This window comes from Jaculus jaculus, chromosome 7 (genome assembly GCF_020740685.1).
Source record: "Jaculus jaculus isolate mJacJac1 chromosome 7, mJacJac1.mat.Y.cur, whole genome shotgun sequence".
NCBI classification, from domain to species: domain Eukaryota; kingdom Metazoa; phylum Chordata; class Mammalia; order Rodentia; family Dipodidae; genus Jaculus; species Jaculus jaculus.
Genome location: NC_059108.1, coordinates 125646889 through 125667633, shown reverse-complemented (window position 1 = coordinate 125667633; position 20745 = coordinate 125646889). Strand labels below are relative to the sequence as shown.

General features: G+C 38.1%; 1 protein-coding gene across 4 annotated transcripts in view; it reads right to left on the bottom strand.

Moving 5' to 3' along the window:
* Positions 1–20745, bottom strand: part of Pcnx1 (pecanex 1) — a 168365-nt gene that overhangs the window by 53399 nt on the left and 94221 nt on the right. For all 4 annotated transcript variants that reach the window (XM_045154648.1, XM_045154649.1, XM_045154650.1 and 1 more), the window contains 5 exons: positions 14147–14237; positions 11932–11989; positions 9783–10000; positions 5088–5241; positions 295–327 (listed from right to left, as the gene is read on the bottom strand). In XM_045154648.1, coding sequence (XP_045010583.1) covers positions 295–327; positions 5088–5241; positions 9783–10000; positions 11932–11989; positions 14147–14237 — 554 coding nt within the window. The remainder of the gene's footprint in view (positions 1–294; positions 328–5087; positions 5242–9782; positions 10001–11931; positions 11990–14146; positions 14238–20745) is intronic.

Sequence of the window (20745 nt, the reverse complement as noted above, 5' to 3'; positions counted from 1 at the left end):
GCTCTTAATTATTATCAAAGGAAAATAATAAGTTTTTTTAACATGGACTATCCTACCCAATCTATAAAAGCTCTTGAAACTGGCTACAAAAATAAATCATTAGACTCATTTTTAGACTTGGAGTTCATCAGAACAATGCCATTTTATTTCATGCTAATAAATCAACTATACAGTATGTTAAAACTTTATGAGAAAATAATATGAATCTTAATCAGATATATGCCAGAAGAAAAAAAATCAGCTTTGATAAGTGTTAAGAAATGATAAATTATAGTCCTATTAGGAGTGACTTACATGCCTGGGAGAAGAAGAATCTGGCTGAACACTCTAAAAATTAAACAGAAAGACCAATTACTCTGAAGTACCGGTCATTTGATAAGCAACTTTAAAGTTTGAGTGACTTCATGTAAATATTCCACTATCATTATTTCTGTTCCAAAGATGAAACATCGGTGCTAAGTACTGGTTTAAATAAGACAGTAAAACAGCTCACATTCTTGCTCATTGTTGCTTATTTAGGTCAATTAGCAATCTGCAACTATCTAGATAATCTAGATAACTATTTAGATAATGCTTTCGAAATGCCATATGGTAGGGAGATCCATATGGCTTATTATTACATATAAGAACTCTTCAGGAAACATTCTTTCTATTACTCCATTCAGAAATTGCACATAAATTAGCTGGCAAGAATTCTCATTCTGCACACAAATTCCATGTTCACTAATTAGCAATAACTGAATTAATTACCTGAATTTTCACGTTAAAATAAAAAAGGGTAATTCAATTGTATCCTTGTAAGAAGATACTTTATTAACACCCTTTAAAAATGCTCTAAAGATATTACACAGCTACTCCCCAAATCATTGCTTTCCTCCCAAGTTCCATTTCCTTTACAGTGGCACACCAGATACCTTCAATCTGTGACCATTCCACAATTCCACACTGGACCAAGCCTGCTAGTGCAGCATGTGACCCTTGGCTGGATATGAATCCAGGTCATCTTTACATTCTTTCCTTCCAACATCTCTTAATTAAACATTTGCTCCTGTCTTTCATATTTCTGTTGATGGCATTACTTTTTTTAAAATATATTTTATTTATTTGCAAGGAGAGACTGGGCAAGTGCCAGGGCCTCCAGCTGCTGCAACTGAACTCCAGATGCATGCAACACTCTGCATCTGGCTTTACATGGGTGCGGTGGTTTGATTCAGGTGCCTCTCATAAACATAGGAGTTCTGAATACTAGGTTCCCAGCTGATGGAGATCTGGGAATTATGCCTCTTGGAGGCAGTGTATTGTTGGGGGCAGGCTTGTGGGTATTACAACCAGTTTCTTCTGCTAGTGTTTGGCACACTCTCCTATTGCTACTGTCCACCTTATGTTGGCCGGGGGTGATGACAGCCTCTGTTCATGCCATCATTTTCCCCTGCCATCATGGAGTGTCTCCTCAAGTCTGTAAGCCAAAATAAGCCTTTTTCCCAAAAGCTGCTCTTGGCTGGGTGATTTCTGCCAGCAAGGCAAACCTGACGGCAACAATGGGCAACAGGGAATTGTCCCAAACCCAGGTTGCTAGGCTTTGTAGGCAAGCGCCTTAACTGATGAGCCATCTCTCCAGCCCCAGGCATTACTTTTGTCTAGTTAGTTTCAAAATTCCCATTTACTTTTTCCATATTTAACCTTAAAGCAGTAGATAGGATTCATAGGACAAGGGACACTATAGCCAGGAAGAGTTTATATTGTTTAAGGCAGTAAGGGAATAAAGTGGGTGAAAGGAATGACACAAATGAAGATCAACCATTTTTACATGAAATCACCAAACTAAATCTAAGGGATCTGGCAACTTGTTCTTGAAGGAGGAAGGAAAAAAAGCCAAGCTGTCCTGTAGCTACAAGAGCAGAGGAGTGGTGAAAGACAACATTAAATCACAAGATGATAGTGTGTTATTTTTCAAACGTGTCTGTCAGATATACTGACAAAAGCTTGCAAAAAAAATGTGAAGATTTTGACAAATAAATCTGGACATAACTTACAGAAAATAATAAAATGATGACTTCACTGACAATTGTAAACTGAAAGAAGGGCAAGTAAAGACCAAGAGAATTCTCATAAATTAAGAATAGTCAAAAAAAAAAAAAAAAACAAAGAACCAACAAGAGTCATCCAAAGAGCAAGTCATCTAAAGTTGCAAAGTCACAAGGCAGCAGTGAGGAGGACGTGGAAATGGAAGACAACACTAAACAATGTTAAAGGACATGGTCCCCAAAAGAAATGGTACTGAGAAAAGAACAGATTTAACAACTAGAAGGATTAGCAACTTTAAAGATTGTACTGGAACACGGAAGTATGAAGGGAGCTTAAAGGAAGAGAGGAATGGAAAAGCAAGGCTGTCAAACTGCCTTTTTAATATTTATGTTGATCCCCACCAATGAGTGCTGTCTCAGCCTTGGCCACAGAACTTTCTTTCTGTCATGGGCTAGTGGAAAGCCTGAGAACAAGTGACTATCTCATGCTCAGCCAAACAGTACGTCTATGTGCAAAGCTTTAGGGGCATCATGGAAGAGGTGAGAGAAGGAATGTAAGAGCTGCGGGATGGGGAAGAAAGAGTGCTGTGGAGTGTTAAGTCTTCTGGACTGCACATGCCTGTTATACTCCTGAACTCACAGCAGCTGTGGTTTTCTACGTAAGATTGAGCCTGTCAATATCCCAGCATGAGAAAGGGTTCCATCAGACACTCACTCCTTCCAGAGCAGGTACCACTTTCAGTGGTGTAGCCACTGGGAAATTGCTAGTACTCTCGTAATAATGCCCGAGCCACACTATGAAAGCAATCCTAACTCAGTTCAGTGGACTGCAAAAACAAAACAACAAAAAGACATGAACGTAGGAAAGAGATTAGTTAGGAAAGTGAAGGGGCTTCACAGGAGCAGGCAGGGAATCAAGAGAGGATAATGAAGGGTACATATATTCAAAATACATTGTATACGCATTATGAAACTGTCAAAAATAAAATTTATAAAAAAGAAGTAAGCCGGGCATGGTAGCATATGCCTTTAATCTCAGCACTTGGGAGGCAGAGGTAGGAGGATCTCTGTGAGTTTGAGGCCACCCTGAGACTACAGAGTAAATTGTAGGTCAGCCTGGGCTAGAATGAGACCCTACCTTGAAAAGCCAAAAAAAAAAAAAAAAGGTAAGAGCAATGGAGCTGGGGAGATGCTGATGCTTAGTGGGTTAACTGCTTGAGGCCCAAGGGCGAGGACCAGAGATCCCTAGTACCCACAAGAATGCTGGATGGGAATGGTGGCCACCTGTCATCCCAGGGCTGTGAAGGCAGACAGGGAATCCCTGGGTCAAGCTGGCTAGTCAGAGTAGCCAAATTGGCAAGCTCTAGGTTCAAGTGAGAGACTCTGCTCTGCCTCAGTAAATAAAGTGGAATATCTGGGGCTGGAGAAATGGCTCACTGGTTAAAGGTGATTGCTTATAAAGCCTAAAGGCCTGGGTTCAATTCTCCAGGACTCATGTAAAGTCAGATACACAAAGTGATGTACCCATCTGGAGTTCGTTTGCAATGGTTCGTTTGCAATGGTAGGAGGCCCTGCTACGACCATACTCTTTTTATAATAAAAAAGTTTTTTTTTTGGTTTGTTTCTCGAGATAGGGTCTCACTCTAGCCCAGGCTGTCCTGGAATTCACTATGGAGTCTCAGGGTGGCCTTGAACTCACAGTGATCATCCTACCTCTGCCTCCTGAGTGTTGGGATTAAATGCATGCACCACCACACCCAGCTAAAAAAGTTTTTTTTTTTTTTTTAAATAAAGTTGAGTATGATCAAGGAAAATACCCAGCATCAGTTTCTGGCCTCTACATCCCAGTACATGCATACCCATACCACATAAACATGCAAAAACAGGAAGAAAGAAAGAAAGAAAGAGAGAGAGAGAGAGAGAGAGAGAAAGAAAGAAAGAAAGCGAGTAACCAACCACCTAGATGTCCTCATGTCTTATTATAAAGGGGGAAAGAAAGGAAAAGATGGCTGAGTATATAAACACAACTGATCAAACAGTTATCAGCTTAGGGAGGGGTCCACATACTAGTATATAAAGCAAATGATATATTTGGAGTGCTTAGGGGATTTATTAAGAAAGAAAAGAGGAACACTCAGGAGGCAGAGGGAGGAAGATTGCCATGAGTTTGAGGCCACCCTGAGCCTACATAGTGAATTCTAGATCCACCTGGGCCCGACTGAGACCCTACCTCAAAAAAAAGAAGAAAGAAAGAAAGAAGAAAAGAGGGCTGGAGAAATGGCTTGCCTACAAACTAAAGGACCCAGGTTCAATTCCCCAGGACCCACATAAGCCAGATGCACAAGGCAGTGCATGTGTCTGGAGTTTGTTTGCAGTAGCTGAAGGCCCTAACGTGCCCATTCTCTCTCCCCCACCCCATCTGTCTGCCCCTCTCTGCACCTCCTCAAATAAATAAAATAAAACAACATTTTTAAAGAAAGAAAGAAAAAAAATCATAGCCTGTTAAAGCCCACACAAATTTGAAGGGGTGGGTGAAATTTTGGTTGTTCATGAGTTGGTGTGTTTGAATCTCCCATTTTTTTTTTTTTTTTTTTTTTTTTTGGAAAGCTTATAATTGGTAACACTTGGTGTATTTGAGCTGCTGTGAATTTGGTTAACAAAGTGACATCAATATTCTGGGTTGTCCACAAAAACAATCTACTAGGTTTTGAAATTATTATACTACCTACCAATGACAGATCTTAATAACTCTCACCCACAGAATAGAAGGCTTAATGAATGGGAGAAGCAAAGTTAATGTGACAAATTAGAAGAAAATAAATCTCAAGAAGGCAAATTCTTGTATTAACAACTACGTTCCTTTAACACAAAGAATTATGGTTACGAGACTCAATTTACATACAATTACTTTTTTCCCCTTATACAATCTAATGTTTGTAAACCTCCAAGTAAAACAAACCTAAAACTTATTATGTTGCTACACTGAATGAAGAGCATAAAACCTACTGCCTTTTAACATAAACAATATTCCCTTCCCAACATGGAAAGAAGAGACACTGGTACCTTGAGTAGTGAGTACTGACAGCTGGCTATGACCAGACAAAACTGGAAGACCCAAATGTCTCTGAAGAAGCCTTGTATGAGAAGAATGGATCCCAAAAAAGCCACAAGAATAGCCAGGATGACAGCTAGTACATTTTCCAGGATCTCACGATTTCTGTAGATCGAAAAATGAATGAGTAAGCACATCATGAATGCACAAAATTAGCCAGACTAGGAATAGGAAAGACACCAAGGTGAATCTTGCGGGAATGCATTAAAGATACTGGGTTAAACAGGGCCTGGGATCACATAGGAAAAGAAATTAGTTTTATGTGAATAAAACACACATACTTCTATATAAATAAGATTTAATATAATGGGATGGTAAGTTCCACTTAACAACACATACTGCAGTTTTAGTTTCTATTGATTTTATTAGCATCTTCTTTTCTGTTAAATATGTTGCAAATTTTCTAGAAAATTAAAACATTTGCCAGGCATGAAGGCTTACACCTTTAATCTCAGCACTCGTGAGGCAGAGGTAGGATGATTGCCACAAGTTCGAGGCCACCCTGAGACTACATAGTGAATTCCAGGTCAGCCTGGATTTGAACAAGAACCTACCTTGAAAAAAAAAATTATACTTTATATAGAAAGACATATAACCAAATTTGATACATGTAGTTTTGTCATGTGAAATAATCCCAAAACTCACTTACTAGAATTACTAAAGAACAGGTTATTACATTGATAATGAAAGTAGCTAGAAGCATCAATTTTGCCTCTCTCAAAGTTGCTGATCCAATTCTATACTTCAGCAAACTGACACTGGAAAAGAAATATGATGCCCAAGATATTATATACAGAAATGAAAGGGGTATTTCTACTATACCAAAAAGCTAAGTCTAACTCACTATTTCCTGGGAACATTTTATTCATAAATGTCAGAAAAGTACTTGCTAAAAGACACACAGGCCAGCCTGGGCTAAAGTGAATTCTAGGTCAGCCTACACCAGAGTAAGACCCTGCCTCAAAAGCACAGTAAGGAGTTGGGTGTGGTGGCACATGCCTTTAATCCCAGCACTCAGAAGGCAAATGTAGAAGGATTGCTGTGAATTCGAGGCCAGTCTACGACTACAGTGTGAATGTTCCAGGTCAGCATGGGCTAGAATGAAACCCTATCTCAAAAAAATAAAACAGGGAACAAATAATAAAGGTTGAAAATACAGGGCTGGAGGAGATAGATGGCTTAGTGGTTAAGGCATTTGCCTGTGAAGCCAAAGGACCCTGGTACAATTCCCCAGGACCTACGTAAGCCAGATGGCACAAGGTGGCACTTGCATCTGGAGTTCATTTGCAGCAGCTGGAAGCCTTAGCACGCCCATTCTCTCTCTCTTAAATAAGTAAAAATAAATTAAAAATAAAAGAACATTCAATCAGTAAGTACTGTCATATTAATTTACTGACATTTCCATCTGACCTCAGAGGCAGATACCTAATTTCAGTTTTGCCCAATGACTTCTTTTCAATCCTCAGGCTGCCTCCCTGCACTGTCACTGAACACATGCTCTCTTTTGGCTTTTTTAAATGTTTCAATGTTCACGAATCCAATTTATCAACTTGTTTTTTGTTTTTGTTTTTGTTTTTTTACTGAATTTGCTTTTGGTGTTTGAGCTGTATAGTTATATAGAAATTTGTTTTCTTTTGTTTCATGTTTTGTTTTGTATTTCATGTGAAAGATCCGTGTTTATTACTTTTTATAATATGGTACAAGGTAAGGGTGTAATTATGTTGGGGCTAGAGGGGGGAGGTCAAACAATATTCATTGAATGTTAAGTAATGGCAGTCCCACAGAAAGTTTCAAGAACACAAATAATATGAATTAAAGACCTACCTGCACATGCACGCTCTCAAAAAAAAAAAAAAAAAGCTTACATTTGAGCTCAGGAGATGGCTCAGCAGTTAAGGCGCTTGCCTGTAAAGTCTAAGGACCTGGTTTGATTTCCCAGTACCCACGTAGAACCAGATGCACAAAGTGACACATGCTTCTGGAGTTTCTCTGCAGTGGCCAGAGGTCCTGGCATGCCCATGCGCTTGCTCTATTTTTCTGCTTGCAAATAAATAAATTTATGAAAATCTTACATATTTCTAATTAATGTAATTTGCTTACCATTTCCAGTATCTTTATTCCTTTGGATAGGCCAATCTTTTCATATGAAAAGACATTCTATCTTTTTAGTGTGTATATACTCATTGTATTACTTTTCTTGTTGCTATGATTGAATACCTGACAAGAAGGAAGTAATGGTTCAGCTTCCATCCCAGGGGTACAGCCCACCACGGCGGGGCGGTGCCAGGAACGGGGCAGCAAGTCACATGAAGCAGGCAGGGACAATCATCCTGTTCAGTTCTGCTTCTCCTTTTTGCATCGCCCTTCAGTCTGTGACCTCAGACTATGGAATGTTGCAGCCCACTGTAATAGTATGTCTTCATGCCTCAACTAACCTAATCTGGAAACAGTCTCACAGACATACCCAGAAATTTGTCTCCTAGATCCAATCAAATCAACATTGAGATTAATTGCCACACCATGAAGAATTGTTCTCAGCCGGGCATGGTGGCACACGCCTTTAATCCCAGCACTCGGGAGGCAGAGGTAGGAGGATTACCATGAGTTCAAGGCCACCATGAGAATACAGAGTGAATTCCAGGTCAGCCTGGGCTACAGTGAGACCCTACCTCGAAAAACCAAAAAAAAAAAAAAAAAAAAAAGAATTGTTCTCATTTTCCCCAGTTGGAAAATGCCTATTTCTCCATGATATATATATATATATTTTCCCAAGGTAGGGTCTTACTTTAGCCTTGGCTGACCTGGAAATCACTCTGTAGTCCCAGGATGGCCTCAAACTCACAGTGATCCTCCTATCTCTGCCTCATCAATGCTGGGTTTGAAGGTGTACACTACCATGCCCAGCTCTCCATGAATATGTTTTGGCAGAAAAAGACTATAAATTGACAATTCTTCTCCTTCTAATACTGGAAACATGTCTTCTCACATACATAATTTCCAACAAGAGAATTGACATCTTCCTTGTCCTAATTCCTCTGTACAAGAAAGCTCTCCCCCCACTCACCCCAAAGTTACAACTGGACTGAGCAATTACACCCCTTGGTGTAGGTTCTTGCATTCTACTTGTGCTTGGGTTTTGATGGGCTTTTTGAATGTGCATTTACAATTGCCATCAAATATGCCAAGTTTTTCGCCATTATTTCTTCAACCTTTTTCAGGTTTCCTTTTATCTTTTTTCCCAAACATTAGAAAAAAATATTTATTGATTTGAAAGAGAGATGAGAGAATGGGCATACCAGGGCCTCAAGTCACAGCAAATTCCAGACACATGCAATATCTTGTGCATCTGGCTTTATGTGAGTACCAGGGACTCAAACCTGGGTCCTTTGGTTTGGCCGGCAAGTGCCTTAATTGCTAAGCCATTTTTCCAGTCCCTCCTTTTCTCTTCTTGAAGTTGTCCCCTAGCTCATTGTCATTGTGTTTGCATGGGGAAAGAGTTTTTTGTCCATGCTGTTTCACTGTAGAAATGCTACTGCTGTATAAATGCACAGCCACTAAACTTTTCTTCTACAAAGCTTTATCTACCAGGAATACCACCTAGTATATTTGAGATTCTCAGATTGATAGTATTCAATTCTGTAAGTTTGGCTTAGGATGCATTTTTACATTTTTCATTTTTCTACTAAATTATTTTAACAAACAGAAATCTGCAACTCTTAAGTTCCCTTTCTCTGTGAAACAATAGGCACTGTTTTTAAAGAGTTTAGATGGGTGCAGTCAGTTTCTCATTGTTCAAGGCTTACTGTCCTTTGTTGACTCATATCCAATGTCTTTTACTTCTTTGATAATTTGAGGGGGTGTAAGGGTGTACTAGGGCCTCTTGCTGCTGCAAGTGAACTCAAGACACACATGTGCCAATTTGTGTTTCTGGCTTTATGTGGATGCTGGAGAATTGAACCCAGGCCAGCAGGTTTTGTAAGCAAGTGTCTTAAACCACTTAGCCATCTCCCCAACCTTCCAGTGTCTAGAAGATCATGTTTTCATGCATTCTGTTTCTGTCTGCTTCATAGGGAGAGTAAATTCAATATTGTTCCTACACATTGACTGAAAGCAGCTGTTATTTGTAATAAACTAATGTGTTTCCTACTAAAACAGTAATGCTAAGAAACAAAGAAAAAGAAGTTTCCTCTTGAAAGTTTTACATTTCAGATCACATTATCCTTAACCGTAAGATGATCAAGACGTATATGCTGTTTAAAGTATCAAATGATCAACTGTATGACTGTTTTTTGTTTGAAGTTGTGTCTCACTATAGTGCAAACTAACCTAGAACTCACTCTGTAGCCCAGGCTGGCCTTGGATTCATGGCAGTCCTTCTACCTAGGCTTCTGAGTGCTGGGATTACATGTGTGAGTCACCACACACAGCTATGATTTTTATTAACAATAAGAAGATACGTCTTTTTAAACCTATTAACATACAAGATAGAAGTCTTTAATAGACTTTAGAGAGTTTATGTTTAAAAGCTCTTTTGCTTTAAGTTTTATTTAAAGAGGACAAAAAGAATTTTACGATATGATAATTTGGAAAACTTCAACTTAAAAATAATATTCTCTTAAATCTTTAATATCATACTAAAGGCTCACCTATCAAACAGTGCCAAAAGTGTGAGTCTGTCAAAGTTGATACCAATCCATAGCTGGGGAAGGATCCAGAAGCGGTAATAGTGTTTCACCTTTTGGGCAGCTTCTTCTGTTGGACCATAAGTGGCTGCTAAGTCAGGGCTTAGATCAATGTCTTGCTGCTCCAACAAGTCTGTATCAATGGTCAACAGTCTATTCAACCGAATCTGTGGGAGAGAAAGCTAGAAAAAAGTCAGTAAAGATTAAAATATCTTTATTCAAATCATGACTCAAGAGCTAGTGTGCTTGTAAATTATTTACGCCCTTGATTATCCAATCTTATCTACTCTTTGTGAAAACTTTATGCTCACAAGAAACTACAGAAGGTAAAACAGGAAGTAAATCAAAACAAAGTGAATCAATAAATCAGCCTTTAGGAAAGGTTGTATTAGGAATGGTGTTTGTAAGATTTTATGACTGTATATCTGGTATATCACCTGTGGCAAATTACTAATGGCTTACTGTTTTCTCAAGATGCTATGAACCTTACTGCTTAGTAGCAAATCCCAGCCTTTTATCCCTTATTTCTTCCTATAGTCTCATCATGTTATTACTGCTTTTAAGCTCCCTCTTTTGTTTAGACAACTCACCTGTGGCTGTGCAGGACAGGATTATACTTGACTTCTCTTAGCTTTCTCTAATCACCAGTTCCATAGTTACCCTTCCTCTAAAAGCATCCAGTTTACTGTTCTTGGCAAAGCGCCAGACAGAATTTTATAATCTTACAGTTCCCATGTCACGTAAAAGTAAAAACGATAGGATCATCTTTCCATTTTAGGTTTCCTATGGAGTTTTCACAAATACATAATACTAACACCACTGGTCTTTGCCAGTTCACACCACTGAAAATCCTGCTCATAATTTATCGTCAAAGCCACTAAATCTCGCCAGGCATGGTGGCGCACGCCTTTAATCCCAGGATTTGGAAGGCAGAGGTAGGAGGATCATCATGAGTTCGAGGCTACTCTGAGACTACATAGTGAATTCCAGGTCAGCCTGGGCTAAAGTGAAACCCTACTCAAAAAACAAACAAACAAAAACAACAAATAGTAATCTCTAGATGGACATGGTGCACATCTTTAATTCCAGCACTCAGGAGGCACAGGTAAGGAGGATCACCAAGAGTTCATAGCCACCCTGAGACTACATAGTGAATTCCAGGTCAGCCTGGGTTAGAGCAAGACCCCAACTCCAAAAAAAATTTTCTGGCACAAATTTCATCTGTGTTGTTTATAAGCAGTTTATACATTTTGTCTCATCCAACTTAGTATACATACATCTTGATAGCAAAACCAGTAATATTTAAAATCCCCCCTCAATTTCATACATAATTATCAAATAATGTCATTACTAAGATCTCTCCCCACAGGTAAATGAATAAATTAATGATCAATATTTAAGTAACCATATCAAATCATAATATTTCAAGTGAGGGTGCCAAATGGTATAATTAAAAATGGTACACCAGATCATGTTGATGGTTAAGTAAGCCTTTACCGATCCTCAACAATTTAATCAGTATAATTATTGATTCACAATAAATTCATAACAACTTAGAAGAGATCCACAGGAAGGCAGCAAATAAAATTCTGCCATAGTTTTCAACAAAATTAACATTTTTTTGATTTCATCAATGTGTCTGATTTTTTTTTTTTTTTGAAACAGGTTTTCACTCTTGCTCAGGATGACCTGGAATTCACTATATAGTCTCAGGGTGGCCTTGAACTCAAGGTGATCCTCCTACCTTTGCCTCCCAAGTGCTGGAATTAAAGACATGTGCCACCACGACCAGCTTTCATGACTGATTTTTAAAAATATTTTATTTATTTATCTATTTGAGAGAGAGAAAGAGGCAGAGTGAGAGAGAGTAAGTGTGAAGGTGAAAATGGGTGTACCAGGGCTGCCAGCCACGGCAAATGAACTCTAGATGCATGTACCCCCTGGTGCATCTGGCTTATGTGGGTCCTGGAGAATCAAACCAAGTTCCTTTGGCTTTGCAGGCAAACACCTTAACTGCTAAGCCATCTCTCCAGCCCTCATGTCTGATTTTTATAGCTATATATTTCTCAAATTTAATCTGAACATAACACAATATATGGGGTAAAAAACTTACCACATCATGTGGATAAAATCGAACTGAGGTAGAACTGGATACATGAGAATCTGTATCACTAAAATAAAATAAAAAAGACTTTAGGGAATAAATAGCTCCTCAAATAGCATAAAAATAAATCCTTTAACAATTAGGTGAAATTTGTACTATCTTCAATTTTTTATATAAATTTCAAAGTTCAAAATGGCAATTTCATAAACTGCGGTAAAAAGTATAGTATAAAAAGTATAGTGCCAAATCAGAGTGCCTATATGCAGAGTCCTTCAGCGGGTCACAGTGCCTATGTGCAGAGTCCTTCAGCTGGTAACAGTGCCTATGTGCAGAGTCCTTCAGCTGGTCAGTATCTACCTGCACAGCCCTTCAGCTGGTGTTTACATACAGAGGCCCTCAGCTGGTCAGAGCTCTTCAGCTGGCTGAAATCTTTGTTCCTGTTTCCTCATCAGTAATACACCATACCATGAAGTTCTTGTTATGATTAAATGAGATAAGCCAGGACAAACAATTTTTTAAAAAGGACTGGAACAGTAACAAAACAATCTGAAGCTGTAATACAAAATAGCCTAGAAAGTGACAATTCAATCCGTTTGGATTATAAACTTGAGGCTTTAGCACATTTTCAGTGTAAGGAATTCCTACCTCAAGTTGTATTAAATATAGTAAGGGTTTCCATGCCATATGCTCCCGCAAACCTTCAGTTTAATTTTGTTTGTTTTTTGAGGTAGGGTCTCACTCTAGCCCAGGCTGACCTGGAATTCACTATGTAGTCTCAGGCTGGCCTTGAACTGACTGTGATCCACCACCTCTGCCTCCCATGTTCTGGGATTAAAGGTGTGCACCACCATGCCTGAAACCAGTTGAATTTTCTGACAATGTGCAAATGTATTAAGTCAGCATGCTAGAATGAATGACTATAAGATGCCATTGCTTTAACTGGTCCTTCAAAACTTGAAAAACAAGATAAACTGCCATAGCTATATAAGCTCCATTTTAAAATGATTCTTGTGAAGAAAGTGAATTAATTCAACAGTAATGGATTTCATAGCAGAAGTTTGGTTTTGTTTATCAAGGTAGGGTTCTCACTCTAGCCTAGGCTGACCTGGAATTCACTATGTAGCCCCAAGGTGGCCCCAAAGTCACAGCAATCCTCCTCCCTCAGCCTCCCAAGAGCTGGGATTAAAGGCAGGTGCCACCACACTCAGCCTGCCATAACAGAAATTTGAATTGGATAAATCAGATTAAAAGTTTCAGAAAAATATTAATATATGCTAAAACTGTAATGGATTAAATGATTCTAATCTCTACCATTTGTTTTCTTCTACTTTCTTTTATTATTTTACAAATTCCTTCCTAAGAGAAAAGAAAAAAAAAAGCTAAACGTTATATTACACCAATTTTAAGTAACTCCCCCTTTAAAGCTGGTAAAAAACAAAAACCACCAACTAAAACAAAAAGAACATTGATCAGAGGGTAGTGTTCACCTGATGTACAAGCTAAGAATGTGGCACATAAACTTTCACTAGGCGCTGAATCTCTCATTGTTGTTGTATTATTTTAAGCTGGGTATTTTTTATATTTCTTTAAAAAATTGTTATGGAAAAAGAACAGATACTTTTTACTAAGCCCTTACAAGAAAATAAAACTGGGAAATTACATAAAGAGAGCCCAAGTCCAAACCCCATTAGACATTCTTCTGATCAGCTTTTCTGCGTCATACAATATGCAGAGAAGATGGAAGATAACTCTCTAACTGAATCTGAAACTTGGGAGGGGAGATACTGACCTATAAAACTCATAGAAAATCTTCTACTTTAAAAACAGTGCCTTCTTTTTTCCATAGGAAATAAAATAAAGTACTTTTAAAACAAATGCATAACAAATTATGAAACTCAAAACAATTTGCATCTTACATGGTGACTTTAGTTCATAACAATGCCCTGTGCATCTGAAAATCACCAAGAGAAGATTAAGTGCTCTCACCATAAAAGCATGGTAAGTATTCAAAGATGCATATGTTAAGTAGCTAGCTTTTGCAATTCCAAAATGTACGTAACATTTTAAAACATGGTGGTATGCATCATAGGTGTATACATGGCATTTCTGTCAATTATAAAAATAAATGAACTTCATGAAACAAGTTTCTATGCCTCAGTACTTAAAGCCCTTAAACATGGAAAATATGCAAGTAGTGACACACTCCTAACCTCTCCACACCTACCAGATATTGGATGCTCTTCTTGCTGCTGGTTCAAAATTCACAAGTGACATGTCACAGCCACCAGTCTCATAGAGCGCAGAAGAGAACTTACCTATCAAATAAATAATGTTTTAAAAGAGCCATTAGAATATCATACATTTTCCTGATAAAGTTTCTAAGTCTACATTACATTTTTTAACTTTTTCCAGTAAAAAAAAAGAATGCTAAACAGTGGAATAACATGCCAGCATATATCATTAAGTATCGTCAAGTAAGGCTTTAAGTCAGCTTTCTCTTTTCTCCTACCAACACATTCTCAATTCAAATAATCATATTCAAAGCTGCTGAAATCTGAGATAATTCAAACTTCAAGCCAATAAAACAGTTATTTTTATTTTAGAAAGAAGAAAAAGTCAAAAATATTTCAGAGTTTATTAATGTTGTAGATAATTAAACCATTTATAGACATTACTAATTATATAATTCTTACATGAGCTGTGTGAAAAATTTAAGAACAGCAGTATTCACAATGGCATATATCTCTATAAATCAGTAAGAGTTGAGAAATTAAACTGACTGAAATTAAACACCAATTTAAAAAACTTAAATTCAAAGCCCAGCTCTCAGGAGCTGAGCTCAATCTCCTCTCCCCTGCCCCCTCCCATACAAGACGCTGCTCCACTGCTCCCTAGGCCTACCCACGGCCCTTTCTGAAACAGTCTGCCAGCCCATCGCTGCAAAGAACAAGACAACGAAAACTCAAACAAAGCTTTATAGTACAAAATGATTTCTAGTAATGGAACTTTAAAAATCAAGACATTGCCTGAAATGCCCTCCTGAGAGTCAATGGGGAGGGAAAATAAATAAATAATAAATAAAAACTTCTAGCCAGGCGTGGTGGCGCACGCCTTTAATCCTAGCACTTGGGAGGAAGAGGTAGGAGGATCACCGTGAGTTCGAGGCCACCCTGAGACTACATAGTAATTCCAGGTCAGCCTGGGCTACAGCGAGACCCTACCTTGAAAAACAAAAGCAAACAAACAAATAAATATAAACTTCTAAGATGGTGATGAGGTATGTAATTCTGTGACCACTGAGGATAGTTCAGCTTGCTTTTTGAGTACCTATAGATCTTGGTTCTAGCAGGTGTGATGACCAAGAGTCTAAATATGAGTAATTTTAAGGACAGATGACAGAGTGAAAAGTAAAATTTTACTATACCCACAACAAAAATGGTTACTATGAGGATATTTTATTGAAGTGAAATACTTGAAAGTATAATAATAAAAATACCCCAGACTAAGGATTTATAGAACATTATAATGATTACTTAATTCTTTAGAAGGACTAGGCCCAGAACATGGTACTTTAATAAGAAACATTGCTTGAACATGCTATCGGTCATGAGATAAAACATGTAAAATTTTACTTTAGTATGGTATTGTCTCCAACAACACCTTTGGGTCAGTATAATATACTCCTGAGATAAATTATAAAAAGCTTTCTATGAAATATTGAGTTCATCAGGTAGATTTTCTCAAAGAAGGACTATTCAGGACATGGGTTCCCTAAGACTGCTCATTCTCTCTCAGTCAGTCACAAGCCATTCAGAAACCATATTAATGAGCAAGGAGGAAATGATACAAACTGCCAACAAGCTTCCTTCAAACACGTATTACTCCAAGTTTTTCTGGAATGGGAAAATGTTAGTGAAAAAAATTAAATAATATAAGCTACTATGCGTGACAACCAGTAAGAACACAACCACTTATGTGTAATTTGTAAGTATTGCAGAAATAATTTAATTTTGATTATTTTACTGTGATATACTTTGAATCTTTAAGATTTACCTAGGAGTTTTAGTAATATAAGTTCTGTTCTTTGTATATTAAAAACACTATTCTATACAACTAAACTAATGAAGATATTATCTTTGAAATTTCCAAATGGAATAGTGAAAGAAAGTCGCTTTGCTGTATGTTGTCCTTTATGTAAATGTTTAATTTTAAATATATGGAAATGTATGTAAAATGTATATAAAAAAAAGCCAAAAGGAAAGCTTTTCTGGAAAGTTGGAAAAATAAGAGTAGTTTTATTGCTTTTTAGATCTCTGTATGTCTCTACCCAAACCAATGACTAATACATAACAAAACTTAAAAAAAATTAAACAGGGGCATAAGACATGTCTCAGAAATAGAAAGCTATGACTTTAACAGGCATGTATGACTTCAACAGTGCTTTAGTCAGCCTACTGAAGCTTAGGAACACGTTCAGGTTCTTAAATTCACAAGGCACGTGTCATAGCACACACAGTAATCAAGCTCCACGATGCCTTCCCAGCTTATCCCCAAAGGATCCCTGTACCCCTGCACCTTTGGATATACATTTAACAGCACTTTAAAAGTACCAAATTTTATCCACAAGATCTAACACACCAGGGGAAAAAATCATACTAATAATATAGAACCTGAGGACTCAATGAAACAGTAAAACTTCAACATAGTCAACCAGATAATCCATGAAATCCACTCAGAACTTAGTGAAACAAGGCCAGAGAGGTGGCTCACTAGTTAAGATGTTTCCCTTTGAAACCTAAGGACTCATGTTCAACTCCATGGGTCTCATGTAAGCCAGACACACACAGTGACACATGCACTAGGTTGCACATGTGAACAAGGGGGCACACATGTCTGGAGTTTGGTTGGAGTGGCTGGAGGCCCAGGTGGGCCAATTCTCTCTCTCTCTCTCTCTCTCTCTCTCTCATAAAAAACTAAAAGGCCAGTCTGTTTGATTTGCCTCAAAAAAAAAAAAAAACCCTCAGTGAAAGAGAAGTATATATAGCTTTAGTGCATAAAAATTGAAATACTAAATTTATGCATATTTTCTGTCATTTGAAACCAAGATTACAGGGGTGGAGAGATTGTTCAGTGGTTAAAGGTTCTTGCTTGTAGCCAAAACTAATTAAACTTAGATTCAGAAAAAAATGTACCCTTATTATAACTATTTTAATATCCTTCATTAACAAAAATACCTCAAATTAAATAATTCTAGGGCTGGAAAGATGGCTTAGCAGTTAAGGCCCTTGCCTGCAAAGCCAAAGAATTCAGGTCTGTTTCCCAGGACCTACATAAGCCAGATACACAAGGTGATACATGTGCCTGGAGTTCATTTGCAGAGGCTAGAGGCCCTGGCACACCCATTTTCTCTTTCTCTATCTACCACTTGCATGCTTGCTTACTCTCACTCTCAAAGAAAAAAAAAAAAAAAAGAATTCTGTTGAGTGAATATAAACTGAAAGAAAGTAAAGCATCAATGAAGCACATTCTTTTCATGTGAAGTTTGTTATAAGCAAAGCAACCCATTATAAATCACCTGGCAGTTCACAACCAATCATATCTATTGTAATGGCTATCAAGATTTAAGGAGAAAAGAAATCAGTATCTGATAAGATAACAGGAACTTCAGGCTTGTAAAATAGTATCAATATAAGAGCATCTCTTGAGGATTAAAAAAGAAAGTTAAAGTAACACATCTTTCATTTGTGAATATTTAACAATTAGTGTTGCTGTCTATACAAACTAAATTTGTTAATTATATAAAATCATTACTGAGTCTAAGAGTATCAAAAATCACCTAGGAGGGCTGGAGAGAGAGCGTAGCAGTTAAACGCTTGCCTACGAAGCCTAAGGACCCTGGTTCGAGGCTAGATTCCCCAGGACCCACGTTAGACAGATGCACGGGGGGGGGGGGGGGGCACGTGTCTGGAATTTGTTTGCAGTGGCTGGAAGCCCTGGCATGCCCATTCTCTCTCTTTCTATCTGCCTCTTTCTCTCTCTGTCACTCTCAAATAAATAAAAATAAACCAAAAAATTAAAAAAATCACCTAGGGTCTGTAAGTGATGATAAAAAAGAATATGAGTAAAACATGACTTAAAGAGCATAGAGCAAGGACACCGGACACACTTGTCTGAGGCACTGAATGGCAGTGCAAACAGATTCTAAATAAACACTGGCAAGCCATTGACTCCAGACCCGAGGAAGTAACAGGATTTTCTGACTTTTCCTATCAACAAAAATCCTCACTGCACCAATGAGGTGAACTGAGGACTGAAGAACAGCAATAACCTAAGGGATTCCTACTGCATTCTTGGTGTCACTCATTTTTCTGATGACACCTATGACTCTTGGAAGAGCACTTCATCTACAAGGTTCCCCAATCTTCCAGGGATCAGTAACAAAGGAGGCCTCGTCAGTTTTTTGATCATTTTTCTTCTGTGACTTTCAATCCTTCTCCATTCTGTGCTCTTCGAGCCTAAATTTGACACTGATTGAAAGGGACCCCTCACTTTTCTAGTATTACTGTTAGAGCAGGTATGGCGGTACAAGAGCAAAGAGACACACATGGGTATTAAATCTGTAACATGGGTTCTAGAAGGCTGTTGGAGGACAATAAACCTTCAAATAACAAGTGCAAATGGGGCTTACTTCTAACATGATGAGCACCATGTTGACAATGCATTCTCAATGACCGTAATATGCTTCTTGAGAGGAAAGCCCTTGAGCTGTAGAAGTTGTTGGGCAATTAAATGTGCTTCCTGCACAATCGTGAAGACCTGGAGACCACTCAAGTTCCCATCTCTACAATCCACATCAACAGCTAAGTGTGGCCATTCTCATCTGTAACCCAGCACTGGAAACAAGAGAATCTCTGGCACTCCCCAATGGTAAAATCTGAATCAGTTTCAAGACTTCACCCCAAGGAAAAACTGGTGTGTTAGTGATGGAGGGGAACACCTGATTTCTCTTTAGGCCACTGTAGTGAGCCCACAGGGAGCTGCAGGGAGTGTATGAGGGGATCCTTCAGAACATACATCACATGTATATACACACACACACACAACAAACATACTAAACACATGCAAAAAAAAAGAAGTGACAACCTTTAAGATAGTACCCCTTATTATGAGTGGCAACTGAGTCTCCTGGGTAATATGATGATTTTTCTCTCAGACAGGAATGACTCATTATTCCGCTGCTAATAGGCAAGTTCTTCTATGAAGAGCCAGATAATAAATACCTCAATTCTGTGGTCCAAATAGTGTATGCTTCAAGTCTCCCAGTATAGTATAAAGCAGCCACAGAAAACTATGTAGCATAAAAATATTTACTTACTGTACTTATTTAAAAAAAAACAACACTCATTCACCCTTTTAAAGATATGGTCTGTCACTGGCCTGGAACTTGCCAAATAGGCTAGACTACTGACTCCACTTGCCCAGAGCAAGGATTACAAAGGCATCATCACACCTGGTTTGTTTAAAAACCAAAACAAAACAAAAAAACCTACTGTTTCTGGGGATGTGAATCAGGTCTTCATGCTGGCAAAGCAAGCACTTTATTGAATGAAGTATCTCTTCAGCCCCTCTTGAAATCAATTTGTAATTTCAAGTTTCATCACTTAGAGCCAGTCCTTCCTGGACTGTGCAATGAAGAAGCAAATAAACAATGAAGCAGATATAAGAAGAAAGAGGTTTACAAGACAGCTTTAGGGGAATAAGAATAAACAATAAGCACTATTGCTTCTAAGCTCATGTACTTTACTTGTTGATCAACCCTACTCAGAACCACAATGAGATGATCTAGAACTGTAAAGGACAATGATAACAAAATGCTGGCAAGGATGGGAAACATCTAGAACCCACTGGTGGGGATGTAGCACTGGTTTTTGTTTGTACACACCCAGTTTAGGGCCAAGATGTGGCTCAGTTGGTAGAATGCTTGTCTAGCATGCTCAAGAACCTGAGCTCAATCCCTAGAACCACAAAACAAAACAAGAAATATTTTAAAAGTTACAATATCCACAAACTAGAAATTACACAAATGGCCATCAACAGGGAAATGAATAAACCACAGAATGGAATGACACCCATCAACAAGGAGGACAAAGTAATACAACCTGATCAATCTCAAAAACTACCCTCATGAGAAACTAAACACATACGTCCACACACTGTCTCATTAGATAGTGTCTGAGATTCAACATCTTTTTTCCATGTTGCAGACTAATGGCACTATCTCTAAGACTGATGTAAGGTCTGAATCTTTTTCTTTATGACCTTAAACCACTGGGCTCAAGTGACCTTTGCTTATCAGTCTCACAAGTGGCTGAGCCTACAGGCATGTACCACTATTCCCAGATGAGTCTTCCTTTTAAACTTACTGAGAGTCTTACTGATTTTTTTAGTCAGAGATCCGCAGAGCAGGGGATGAGAACACACTTTTATTTGAGCTACTTAAAATGAGTAGGAATTAAAACAAAACAAAACAAAAACTGCTGACCCAGTTATAGAAGATAAGTGTGTAAAAAGCAAGGACAACACTATGTTTCTGTGTCTCTATAACATTCAGCCTGATGCTGTGTTGAGCCTGGCAGACCTACATGGAAGTATGTTGCATGGATGCATCTCAGAAGTTATAAAGGCTGCGTCTAGGTTAGAGTTGATTTTTAGTCCTCACTGGAGAAGTGACATGATTGACCTAAGTCTCTAGCCTTTGTTAATTGAGAGGTAACAGGGTTCTTAACTAAACATAGTTTAACATTCTGGTTTTATAACATTATA